At 46.1% G+C, this 13,693-nt stretch overlaps 1 protein-coding gene across 1 annotated transcript in view; it reads left to right on the top strand.

The window, feature by feature from the left end:
* The first annotated feature begins 10 nt into the window (after positions 1–10).
* The window catches only part of ABCG5 (ATP binding cassette subfamily G member 5), a 33,615-nt gene continuing 19,932 nt past the window's right edge, over positions 11–13,693 (top strand). The window contains exons 1-5 of the mRNA XM_032653791.1: positions 11–156; positions 841–962; positions 8,436–8,576; positions 8,658–8,752; positions 12,885–13,017. Of these exons, the coding sequence (XP_032509682.1) occupies positions 11–156; positions 841–962; positions 8,436–8,576; positions 8,658–8,752; positions 12,885–13,017 (637 nt within the window). The remainder of the gene's footprint in view (positions 157–840; positions 963–8,435; positions 8,577–8,657; positions 8,753–12,884; positions 13,018–13,693) is intronic.

Here is a 13,693-nt window from a genome sequence, read left to right as displayed (position 1 = left end):
CCCGTTGGCCATGAGTGAACTCCACTTTTTGACCCCTGCGGGGTCCTCGGAACTCCAGGTAAACAGAAGCTCTCAATGCTCCCTAGAGGAGGTTCCTGCAGCTGCTTCTAAGCCTCGACACAACCTGGGCATTCTCCATGCCTCCTACAGTGTCAGGTAAGGCCAGTGCCTCTTTCATCTGCTGGGAGCTTTGAGCTGTGGTCAGGGACAGGCATGGCCTGAGGTGAGTGGGCCTGCCTGCCCTCTGCTGGCTTTCCTCACTAAGGGGGGGCATGCATGGAGGCTTGGGCTCCTTCTCTAGTGGATGGAGGTGGAGAGAGGAGAGGGGAAGGGCTGCCAGAGGGAAGTGAGGGGCCATGGTGAACGGCCCCTCTGCCCACAGCAGGACTGGAAGCTATGACAAATGACAGACGCAGCAGCTGTGCTCTGCCCCCTTTCCCTGCTTTATGCCCCTTCCCCCCGTGTCTCCCTTGTCGATGGCCTTCCCTATTTGGATGGCGAGCGCTTGGGGAATGGGGGTGCTGGGAGCATGAAGTGTAATGAAACCGGGTGAAGGAACGCAGGGTCAACCGAAGGAATTAACAGTGTCCTGTTTGCCATATGCCAGCCAGCCAGAGAGAGCTGGTATTCAGAGCAGCTGCTGGACAGGTGCTTTATAGAGATGATCTTCTGTCACTACCTGCCAGGGTCTACAGAGGAGGACACTGAGGCTAAAACACACTTAGGAGCCTGTCCAGAGACAACTCAGGCTGGGCAGAGCTGGGATCGGTGCTGGGGGACAAGGGCCTGGACCCTTCCAGAGCCCCATGCTGCCTTTCCCTCACGGGGTTTCCTTTAAAGCCACTGCGTGGGGCCCTGGTGGGACATCGCGTCTCGCCGACAGAAGTGGACCAGGCAGCTCCTCAAGGATGTCTCCTTGTACGTCGAGAGTGGGCAGATCATGTGCATCTTGGGGAGCTCAGGTAAGCTGGGGGGGTCCCCTAAATCCTCCACGAGGACTCGAAAGAGCCTGTGGCTTGATTTGAACACCACATTGAGCAAACAGGTTCACATTGTACCAAGGAGGCCACAGGTCTGATATTAGAATGAAATCTGATGACCTGTGTGACTGTGAATAGAACCTGGTGCTAACGTGTAATCTTTGGGAAGATCCTTGAAAAAAACGAAGTCCTGCCGAACATGTAAGTTAATTCATATTTCAGTTTGGAAAGCACCTAACACAGTGCCTGGCATATAGGGGTGCTCAGTAAACACAATTTTCCTGCCTGGAGATGGGAAAAGGAATTAAATAAGCACAAAGATGCCCATTTATCCCCCATATTCATTGGTCTTTTAAAAATTATGATGTGTTTCAAACACACAGGCAAGATAGAGAGTAAATAAGGAATGTTCGTGTCTTAACCTCTGCTTTATCAAATCTTAACATTATACCGTATTTACTTAAGATCCTTTTTTGTTTTTTTAAAGGAGTTAAATATCACAGATTTCACTGAGGCTATCTATGTGCCTTTCCCCACCTCATTCTTCCCCTCCTGTTTCCCTGCATCAGCAAGTCATTGCTGGGGAGGGTGGAGCCTCCGGGGAGGCAGCCCCTTGAGGCTGGGGCAATGCCCTGTGAAGGTCACAGCTGTGGATGCACAGCTATGGGGGGATGGGTGCGTTGGCCCTGAAGAGAGAATCTGTGTGGCACATCACAGGGTCCACTACACTAGGTTATCCTGCATATTTTAAGGTTGAAAGATTCGGACACATTGGCTTTCCAGGAGCCTCTTGATGGAGTTCTTGCTTGCAAATTGTTGCCACTTCCTGCCAGTCTTCACTTGCATTGCTCTCTTTAATAGAGGTGAGCAGTATAAGTCTGTGATAAAAGTTAAGCATGGTTAGCCTCTTTCGACCTGGGGAGTTAAATCCACAGCCACTCCCCTGCTGCAGTGGGGCGACAGCTGGATGGTAACAGTAGTGTTGTGAAGATGAAATGAAAAGGAATCCACTGGCAAGAATGGTTACACTTCCCTGAGATTTCCTTTTTTTTTTTTTTTTTTTCCTATTTTGGCTACGCCACGCGGCTTGCGGGATCTTAGTTCCCTGATCAGGGATTGAACCTGGGCCCTTGGCAGTCCTAACCACTGGACAGCCAGGGAAGTCCCTCCTTTTATTTTCTTTTTACAATTTTTAAACCATTTCTAATTGTATGCATATACCATAACATCCAGGGTCATCCTGATTTTCCTTTTGATAATTATACTTCTTTAAAAAGAAAAGCTGAGTTATTCCTATAATAATGTGTCACTTGTTTCCTTCCTTGTGTAGGATAAAAAAGGGTGGCATGCAGCACAACGAGGAATTGAACCCACTTCTCAGAAGTGTGTCCCACAGGCCAATGTATATCTTCATGTACATCTCAGCAGAACAGTGGGTGGAGCCCCCTGTTCTAGGGGCTCATGGGCTGGTGTCTGATGATACCTTATCATGCTTTTATGACTGTCCATCCTTTTATACTGAACATGAATTCAAGGTAAGACTGCAAGTTCCCTGAGGGGAGCTTGGTCTTTTTTTTTTTTTCCTGCTGTATCCTCAACAGTTAGGAGAGGGCTGGCCACATCGTTGGTGCTTAATAAGTATTTGCTGAATAAATGATTAAGCAAATGAATTAATTGTATGAATTACTCTTAGTTTTTCAGAAAATAACATGATTTCATTGGTGTCTCATCTAAAGCAGTATTGTTTATCAAGTCTTTACTAGTGAGGCAAAAGATGAGTTAGGTGTTCAAAGTCTCACTAGAGAATGGTCTGCATAGCGCAAGCCTGCCTACAGTCAACCAACACTCCAGGGGAAGGTAACTTTATTTGACTCATTATTTTTGATCATTTAGGACCTAGACTCTAGGCTGCATGCTCCCTTGCAGAAGACTATTTAGTTACAGGTGATTTCTGTCCATTTAGAGAGGATAAACCCAAAGGTCACAGTTTTATGGCCCTGTAGGGCGTTAACCCTTTTTTCCTTTTTTTTTTTAATTGAGGTAAAATATACATAATGTAAAATTTGCCATCTTAACTATTTAATTTATTTTTATTTTTTATTGAAGTATAGTTTATTTATAACGTGTTTCAAGTGTACAGCAAAGTGATTCAGTTATATATATGTTCTTTTTCAGATTCTTTTTCATTATAGGTTATTATAAGATACTGAATATAGTTCCCTGTGCTATACAGTAGGTCCTTGTTGTTTATTTTATCTACTTTATTATTTTTTTTGGCCACGCCATGAGGCATGCGGAGTCTTAGTTAGCCGATCAGGGTTCGACCCTGTACCCCCTGCAGTGGAAGCGTGGAGTCTTAACCACTGGACCGCCAGGGAAGTCCCCTTGTTGTTTATTTTATATATAGTGGTGTGTATCTGTTAATCCCAAGCTCCTAATTTATCCCTCTCCCTGCCCCCTTTCCCCTTTCCCCTTTGGAAACCATAAGTTTGTTTCTATGTCTGTGAGTCTGTTTCTGTTTTGTAAATAAGTTCACTTGTGTCATCTTTTAGATTCCACATATGTGATATCATGTGATTTTTGTCTTTCTCTGTCCTACTTCACTTAGTATGATAGTCTCTAGGTCCATCCATGTTGCTGCAAATGGCATTATTTCACTCTTTTTTATGGCTGAGTAATATTCCATTATGTCGTGTGTGTGTGTGTGTGTGTGTGTGTGTGTGTGTGTGTGTGTGTGTATTTTTATATTTATATTATATATATATATCACATCTTTATCCATTCATCTGTTGATGGACACTTAGGTTGTCTATTTTTAGTTTTTTAAGGAACCTCCATACTGTTTTCCATAGTGGTTGCACCAATTTACATTCCCATCAGCAGTGTCGGAGGGTTTCCTTTCTCCGCACCCTCTGCAGCATTTGTTATTTGTAGGCTTTTTAATGATGGCCATTCTGACTGGCGTGAGGCAATACCTCATTGTAGTTCTGATTTGCATTTCTCTAAAAATCAGCCGTGTTGAGCATCTTTTCATGTGCCTGTTGGCCATCTGTTTGTCTTCTTTGGAGAAATGTCTGTTTAGGTCTTCTGCCCATTTTTTGATTGTTGTTTGTTTTTTTTGATATTGAGCTGTATGAGCTGTTTGTATATATTGGAAATTAAGCTCTTGTTGGTTGAATCGTTTGCAAATATTCTCTCCTAGTCTGTAGGTTGTCTTTTTGTTTTGTTGATGGTTTCCTTTGCTGTGCAAAAGCTTATAAGTTTGATGAGGCTCCATTTGTTTACTTTTGCTTTTACTTCTTTTGCCTTGGGAGACCTAAGAAAACATTGCTGCGATTTATGTCAGAGAACGTTTTACTTGTGTTCTCTTCTAGGAGTTTTATGGTGTCTTGTCTTGTGTTTAAGGCTTTAAGCTTTTTTTTTTTTTTTTTTTTTTTTTTTTTTTTTTTGCGGTATGCGGGCCTCTCACTGCTGTGGCCTCTCCCATTGCGGAGCACAGGCTCCGGACGCGCAGGCCCAGCGGCCATGGCTCACGGGCCCAGCCACTCCGCGGCATGCGGGATCCTCCCGGACCGGGGCACGAACCGGTATCCCCTGCATCGGCAGGCGGACTCTCAACCACTGCGCCACCAGGGAAGCCCTTTAAGCTTTTTTGAGTATATTTTCGTGTACCTTCTTAACCGTTTTAAACTGTACAGTTCAGTGGTATTAAGTACATTCACGCAGTTGTGCAACCATCACCACCATCCATCCCCACAGCCTTTCATCTTGTAAAACTAAAAGCGTTCTTTTTTTTGGCTGCATTGGATACTTGTTGCTGCGTGTGGGCTTTCTCTAGTTGTGGTGAGCGGGGGCTACTCTTTGTTGCGGCACATGGGCTTCTCATTGCAGTGGCTTCTCTTGTTGTGGAGCACGGGCTGTAGGAGCGTGGGCTTCAGTAGTTGCAGCATGCGGGCCCTAGAGTGCACGGGCTTCAGTAGTTGTGGTGTATGGGCTCAGTAGTTTTAGCTTGTGGGCTCTAGAGCGCAGGCTCAGTAGTTGAGGTGCACAGGCTCAGCTGCCCTGCGGCATGTGGGATCTTCCCGGGCCAGGGATCCAACCCGTGTCCCCTGCACTGGTAGGCAGATTCTTAACCACTGTGCCGCCAAGGAAGTCCCGAAACTATTCTTATTAAATAATAACTCCCCTTCTGTCATTTTCTCAGCCCCTGGCAACCACCATTACACTTTGTGCTTTTATGATTTTGACTACTCCAAGTACCTCATATACATGGAATCATACAGTATTTATCTTTTTTAACTGGCTTATTTCACTTATAATGTCCTCATTGTTCACCCATGTTGCAGCATATTGCACAATTTCCTTCATTTTTAAGGCTGAGTAATATTCCATTGTATGTAGAGACATAGTTTGCTTATCCATTCATCCATTAATGGACACTTTGATTGCTTCCACATTTTAGTTATTGTGAATAATGCTGCTATGAACAAGGGTGTACAAATATCTTCAAGACCTTGTTTTCAGTTCTTTGGAGTATACATCCAGAAGTGGAATTGCTGGATCATATGGTAATTCTATTTTTAATTTATTTAGAACCTCTATACTCTTTTCCACAGTGGCTATCCTATTTTATATTCCCAGCAATAGTGCACAAAGGTTCCAGTTTTTCCGCATCCTAACCAACACTTGTTATTTTCTATTTTTTTAATTGTAGCTGTTGGGTATGAGGTAGTACCTCATCGTAGTTTTCATGTATATTTCCCTAATGATTAGTAGCGTTGAACATTTTTTCATGTGCTCATTGGCCATCTGTGTATCTTCTTTGGAGAAATGTCTATTCAAGTCCTTTAAACAGTCTTGAACTGGCTTGTTTGTTTTCTGTTGTTGTTGTCATTGTTGAGTTTTAGAAGTTCTCTCTCTATATTCTGGATATTAATCCTTTATCAGATATAAGGTTTGCAAATATTTTCCTCTCATTCTGTGGGCTGCCTTTTTGTACTGTGGATAGTGTCTTTGGTTGAAAAACATAAGTTTAAAATTTTCATGAAGTCCAGTTTCTCTACTTTTTCTTTTGTTACTCGTCCCTTTGGTGTCACATCCTAGGGCATTAACCATTTTTGCATCTAACTTTGCCACTTATTCCAATCTTCTTTTCTCCACTACTTGTACATACTAGTTTCTTATATCCTTTTTTTTTTTTTTCTGGCTGCATTGGATCTTTATTGCTGCACATGGGCTTTCTCTACTTGTGGCAAGTGGGGGCTACTCTTTGCTGCGGTGAGCGGGCTACTCATTGCAGTGGCTTCTCTTGTTGTGGAGCACAGGCTCTAGGCATGCAGGCTCAGTAGTTGCGGCATGCGGGCCCTAGAGCGTGTGGGCTTCAGTAGTTGCAGTGTGTGGGCTCAGTAGTTGTGGCACACGGGCTTAGTTGCTCCGCGGCATGTGGGATCTTCCTGGATCAGGGATTGAACCCATGTCCCCTGCATTGGCAGGTGGATTCTTAACCACTGCGCCACTAGGGAAGTCCCTTATATCCTTTTTTGAAAGAGGATATGAATCCTTTTTGGTCATCCTGCTGGTACCCTCATTAATGAGTTAATAGGTATTTGACACATGTTCAAAAAAGGATAATATTAGTTACCTTTTTCTATGTTTAAAAAAGGATCCCCAAACTAAGTGACTTAATAAAAATCATTAATTATCTCTCAGAGTTTCTACAAGTCAGAAATTTGGAAGTGCCTTGGTTGGATGCTTCTGTCTGGGGTCCCTCATGAGCTGGTAGTCAGATGTCAGCTGGGGCTGCAGTCATCTGAAGGCTTGAATGGGGCTGGAGAAGCTACTTCCAAAGTGGCTCCCTCACATGCTGTCTAGCAAGTTGGTGCTCACTGTTGCACAGTGAGGATGTGTGACATGAGAGGAACCCTGAGGGTCACCCACAAGAGGCTGAGAGGGAGCAGCCAGACCAGCAGGATTAAACCAAGAGGATGAGGTGGCATCAAGGCCAAGGGAGAGAGGTTTACAGAGAAGGGCAAGCAACAGTAGCAGCTGCTGCTGGGGAGTCAAACAACATACAGAGAAGCATCTACTGGATTTGGCAACAAAGAAGGAGGCTAGTTTTGAGATAGTGGTGGAACTGGAATCCAGGTTACAGGCTCTTTGGAAGGTCTGTCAGAGTTGAGATTGGATCCCAGAAATGTAAGGCTAGGGAGGCTATGTTAGAAGTTAGAAAAACCACAGACAAGGCTTAATATCATGACTGGGACACTGCAGAGCACATTTTGAAAGGCAACCCCAGTGAAGTCACATTTTGTTTCTTTACAAAAACTCTGCTCCCTTCCCCACGCTGACCTCTACCTGAACATAGTGGGGCTGACTCTGAGCTGTGTCAGTCATGGGTTAGATAAGAAAACCACTGCTCCGGGAGCTTGGCTTATACATCTTTGCACCCCTCAGAGCAACCAGCGGTTTCTTTAAAATATTTGAACAAAAGATCTTTTCTTTGGTTTTGCACAAGTCATCACATCCTCAGTAGAATTCTATTGCCATCTTCTCAGACAGCCCAGAACCTCCTGCCTGTTTCCTGTTACTCATTCTAACTGCTTAAAAGCCTTGGTCAGGAAAGTCCTGGTGACTCCTGTTCCTGTCTCCATTAACTCTCTGGGCCCATGTAAGCTTGTGTATGGGAAGGGCCAGCTGGTGTCCTACCCTGAAGGATCTCTCTAACCCTAGAAAAAGCAAACCAGGAGAAACCTCACCCTCCAGTCACCTCAGCACAGGGTAGTTAGTTCATCCCATCTCCTCTGTGGGCAAGTCCTTAGCGACAGCCAGCTGGGTGGTTATGCCCAAGGCTCTCAGTGTAGGCCGAGGCCAACTTGGTTTTAACCAAAGGACTCGCTAAGCTAGTGCTTCTCAAACTCTAACATGCATGAGAACTACCCAGGGATCTTGTAAAAAGCAGGATCCGGGTTAGGAGTTGGGGCCTGAGATTCTGCATTTCTAGCAAAAGCTCTCAGGTGGAGCTGATGCTGTTCAGCCTCAGACCACACTTGATTAAGTCAGCGAGGCTCTGGGCAGTGTCGCCTACATTCAGGAACCACCAGAGGATCCCAGGGGGTCACAGAAACAAATTCAGATGTCCCAGGATCCAAATGTTTCCAAGAACCCTGGTTTTCCTTTTATTCTGATCCTGTATTTTCTTTTTCAGCCTCAAGCAGCTTTAAAAACAAACAAACAGGAGGACAAAGCTCCTCTAGTCCTGACGTGGAGGAGAGAAACAGCTTGTCCCCTCTCATTGAGGAGACAAGCTGGAAGGACTCATTCCAGCCATGAGCTTGTCCCATGAGGCCAAAGAGAGAACAAGTCAGGGCTGGACCGTGGGTTCACCGAGGGTCTCGGGAAGTTCCCGCGAGTCCTCGTGCGGGGCCTCCTCCAGGACCTTCTCTTGTCGCCTCCCAGGCTCGGGGAAAACCATCCTGCTGGACGCCATGTCCGGGAGGCTGCGGCGCACGGGTACCCTGCTCGGGGACGTGTTCGTGAACGGCCGGGCGCTGCGCAGGGAGCAGTTCCAGGACTGCTTCTCCTACGTCCTGCAGGTGCGCGCGTCCCCGGCCCCTGCCCGGCTGCCCGCTGGCCCCGCAGCCAGCGAGGGGGCTGCTGACACATCCCTCCCCTGCAGAGCGACACTGCTGAGCAGCCTCACGGTCCGCGAGACGCTGTGCTACACGGCGCTGCTGGCCATCCGCGGCAGCTCCCAGGTCTTCTTCCAGAAGAAGGTGGGTACCGCCCCGGGGCCACCCAAGGGATCACCCCTATGTGGCTTTGCACCCCTTCGTCCCTCCGCTTGCCCCTTCCTCCCCTTCACTCTTCACCCTTTAAGAGTCAAGGGCTGCGCTGGCAGCCACTAGTCACAGGTGGCTTTGGGGCACTTGAAACTGACTAGACCTACTTGAGATGTGCTGTGAGTGTAAAATACACACCAGATTTCAGGAACTTAGTCTGGAACCACAGAATGTGAAATATCTCATTAACAACTTTTAAGATATTGATTGTTGGTCAAAATGGAAATAGTTTGGTTGTATTGGGTTAAAGAAACTATACCACTAAAATTCATTTCATCTGTTTCTTTCCACTCTCTAAAATGTGGCCACTGAAATATTTAGATTCTAAATGTGGCTTGCGTGATATTTCTGTTGGGTGGCGCTGTCCTGAGAGCTCTGTGTTTGAACAGATATGGCTCTTTTCCTCACTGTGTGTTGCCCTGCAGCCCTGTTGAGATTTTTCTCAACTTTCTTTGAGGGGACTTGAACGTGACTCATCCAAACTGGATTCAGTTGGGGAAGGAGGAACTATTGAATTGTCAACTCTAAGTTCCAATCTGTTTCTTTAAGTGGACCTGATTTGGAAGAGGCTGTGAGTAAACTCACAGGGGCCTTTCCTGGAAACATTGCCCCGTTTCTGTCTGGGCTGGAAACATACAACCAAGGACAGGTCGACGTGCCACCTGTGAAGCAGGCACAGTTCTCTGGGAAACTGGCGCTCAAAGGTGCCAGAGATCACTGGTGACATCTGCCTCAGAGGCTTCACCACTCTGAAGCCTCAGTGAAGGTTCCCCCTGGGCACACAAATTACATCTGCACTTCAGGCTCCAAAGCTAGCCTTCCTTTAATGCCATTGAGGCTCCAAGGGAATCCTCCATCTCAGCTCAAGGGGCAGTAGGTTACTCCCTTTTTATCAGGCACCTCTGAGCCTGTCACCAGCGAGTTACTCCTCTTTGTCCCTGGTGCTGGACTCTCAGACAGGGCTTGGCCAGTGCAGCCAGGTCTGAACTGTGTCCAGAGTACCAGCAGGCTTGTTTGTTGTCATGCCAAGTCAGGAAAGGGCATTCTTCTGTTTCAGAGTCCTGGACGTGTTGGAGCATAGCTTTCACTCCAGAGGAACCTTCAAGAAAGACCCTTAGCCCCACAGAGTGAGGACTAGCCCTGTTCCTACCTAGAGGTTACCTCAGAGTGCTCAGAAGACATTGCGAGGTTCTTGCTATCCTACCAGCTTATCCTCTGGGCTCTCGTATGTGGCTGGCATCCATCAGGCCTTGCTCACACACATCTCATTTCATTCTGGCATCAGCTCTATGAGGGAGGCGTTATCTCCAACTTTCAGATCAAGAAACTGACCCCCAAGGATATCAAGATCCCACACCTCGGACTGGCAGAGCTGGGACATGGACCCAGGTGCTCTGGCTCCATCATGCCTCCCTGGGCCTCACTGTGGTCTGAGAAGACAGAGGTCGGAATTTGGCCCACGGGGAGGCACAGGCGTCTTCACATGACTTAGCTGCCCTGACTGAGTGACAGGTGAGCCCCTATGTAGGCTTCCTGTCTGCCTGCTTTAGTATTTTTGTGTCTAAAATGGGTAGGAAAGGATCTCATTGGTATTTGGGTTGGAGAAATGAAGTCATAAGCAGATTCTTTTGAGGTAGTGATCCATTTACATCCCATACCCCAGGGAGAGAATCTGAGAAAGCCACCGAACCTTTTCCCCTGAAAATGCACATATTTGCATACATATTTAGAAAATTCAAGGTACCTGAAGTTGGTTGATGGCAAATTTGCCCCCTGTGAATGGTCCCTCTCCCTGGCACTGGCAGCCCCTAAGTGTCCTGCAAAGTTTCCTATCATAAAGCTCTCCCTGCTTGAGAGTACTTTCTGAGCAAATCCAGTCCACCGGATGTAAAGTCCCGACAAAGTAGTTTAGGGAGATGGAAGTGCCTGTGATAACAGAGTGTGCAGCAGATCTGCTTTTGTCCTCTGCGAACCTGAACATAAAGCCACGATTGATGTGGCAGGCTTTGTCCGCCCTTGTGCTTCTTGGACCACTCGAGAACCCACACAGTTTACTCTCAGTCCCAGCTCTGCCATTTGCTAATGGTGTGACCTTGGGTAATCTATGAACCTGTCTGAGGATCTGTTTTCTGTTCTATAATAGATAGAGTAATAATGCATCTCTCCTGGAGCTGATGTGAGGAATGAATCAGTTTATGTGAAATCACACAGCATGGAGAGGATTGATGATCCCAGTGGTCCCTTCCAAGACTCTGTGAATTCTATTCCCAGCAGTGTTTGCAAAACATGGGAGAGGCTTCTAGCCAGAGACATCTGAAACAGATGAAGTAAATGTCTCCCCTGTCCATTGCTTCTGAGCCAGGAGGGGCAAGCTTTACTCCTTTCTTGCTGTTGCAGAGCAGATGAAAGGGACACTCGGGAATCTACCCTGACTGGTGAACACATAAACCTTGCCATGTCAAGTGAAGCTCAATTCCAGAATCCTTCCACTCTGATGGCAAGAAGAGACAATCATACTGGTTTACATATGCATTTCTAACCTCCTCCTTATTCCTTTGTATCTATTTCAGGTGTATCCCTTTTTTTTGGTCAAAGCATCATCTATTGATCCCACTCCCTGTCTCCTCTGGAACTTTGTTCCATAAATCATCCCCTCCTTTACTCCAGTTTAGTTTGCTGTTGTTGTTATTTTTTAATAGGGTATTTAAAAAAAAAAAATCAATTATTTATTTATTTATTTTTGGCTGCATTGGGTCTTCGTTGCTGCACGTGGGCTTTCTCTAGTTGCGGTGAGCGGGGGCTACTCTTTGTTGCGGTGCGCGGGCTTCTCGTTGTGGTGGCTTCTCTTGTGGAGCACGGGCTCTAGGTGCACGGGCTTCAGTAGTTGTGGCTCGCAGGCTCAGTAGTTGTGGCTCGCGGGCTCTAGAGCACAGGCTCAGCAGTTGTAGCGCACGGGCTTAGTTGCTCCGCGGCATGTGGGATCTTCCCGGACCAGGGCTCGAACCCGTGTCCCCTGCATTGGCAGGCGGATTCTTAACCATTGCACCACCAGGGAAGTCTTTTTTTCATTATAAAAGAAACGCAATCTCATTAGAGATGTATGGGAACAAAACTCATTATCATATATATAAGTATTCCCAGTCTCTTTCTCTCTGCTTTCCCCAGGGCCTAATGCAGATAGGGGTACTCAGTCAGGGGAGGACCAGAAATAGAGATTTTTGAAAGGGTCTCTGGTGGGGAGATAAGCTAAGGAAGGAAAGAGGGAGAGGGAGGGAAAAGGCCAACCTTCTTGATTAGAGGGTCAGTAATGAATTTTTTTTTGGTGATGATTGTTTTGGGGAGTTGAGTAGTAAGCAGAGGATTTCAGGGAGCTGAAGGGTATAAGATAAGCAGAGTGAGGAGAATTGGGGAAAAGGAACTTTTTAAAAGTGTGTCTGTAAGTTATACACTGGTTTCCTTTTAAAGTCCTTAAAGAGATTCCAATAAAGATTGGCTTTATTTTTAATTACTTTTGATAGCTGGATTATATTTGATGCAAAACCACAGTGAGACTGGGCCACATGGGACTCCAGGACTTATTTGGGTTACATAGGGGAAGCCAGGTTTAGTTCAAACCAAATTGATTTTTTTTTACATGTAAAACATTTATTATAATAAAGTTTCAAAAACCAAAGACTAAAAAAATAAGCTATATCGTAACTATGCCTTACGGGGGGGTTCTCTATGGGCTGGACTGACTGTAGCATCTGAAAACAGGAGTCCAACAAAATCTGCATAGTTTCCTGTTGACTTTCCCTGAAGCAAGTTGAAACAGTTTTTTGTTGCTGTAAGGACTTCTGAAAAAAAATTCATGTCAATATTATTTATTTTAATCTGATACATATATTGTGATTTAAACCAAATTGGATTCTCTTGTAATAGGCGTGCTTTCCCTAGGATGTGGTGAGTCTGGAAGTGGCCCAAGCACTCAAGGGAAGTGTGTTGCCTCTCCCCTGCCATCCTCAGCCCATGAATTGGGACACAGCCCAGCAGTGACCAGCCTTCCTGGACATTGTATCTCTTACAGGTGGAGGCAGTCATGGCAGAGCTGAGTCTGAGCCACGTGGCAGATCGACTGATTGGCAACTACAACTTTGGGGGAATTTCCCATGGTGAGAGGCACCGGGTCTCCATCGCAGCCCAGCTCCTCCAGGATCCCAGTAAGTGGGACCCAGAACTGCTACTGGCTGCTGCCTGTCATCTTCCGTGTGTCTGCAGACATTTTCAGCCCTTTCTTCTCAGTCTTCATTTGGAAAGGGCTTGGTTGGTTGGGAACTGAAGTCACTGAGGTTTCTCAAACTGGGGACCCAGTTTCTTTGGAAATCTAAGTAGTTCCTGATGCGATTCCATCACCCAGGTACAAAAGAGCTGTTGGACTTGGAAGCACTGCGTCTGTGTTAAATGTTCAGTTAGGGTCTTCCATGAATGCCCTGTCCCTCCTTACTTCTTACTAGAGCAGCACCACCGTGTCTACTCTGGAAAGCCAGTGAGTTCTGCTGTGACTAGAAGTATTTATGAAACGGCAGGAATTAAAATAGGATTTTAAGTGATACATGAGAAAGTATATATATTGGAAGGAGGGGCTATCAAGATGGGGTAGCCAGTCACCTGCCTCTCCTGCCTGGCTTCATTCTCCCCACTGTCTGGGGAAACCTTGCCACTTACGTACACTTGGAAGAGGACATGATACATTTGGATACTTTCTTCGCATTGGGGTAGACCAAGACTGCCTGCTCTTCAGAACAAATAAGAGGGATGTTCTTAAGAACAGGCTACAAAAAGTACCCTGTACCTTTTGGGTAGAAATAAGCTACAGTTAAACCCTCTAAAGAATCC

Source organism: Phocoena sinus, chromosome 13 (assembly GCF_008692025.1).
Source record: "Phocoena sinus isolate mPhoSin1 chromosome 13, mPhoSin1.pri, whole genome shotgun sequence".
Lineage (NCBI taxonomy): Eukaryota > Metazoa > Chordata > Mammalia > Artiodactyla > Phocoenidae > Phocoena > Phocoena sinus.
The sequence above is the reverse complement of the archived record's forward strand: the minus strand, read 5'-3'. Positions and strand labels throughout refer to the sequence as shown.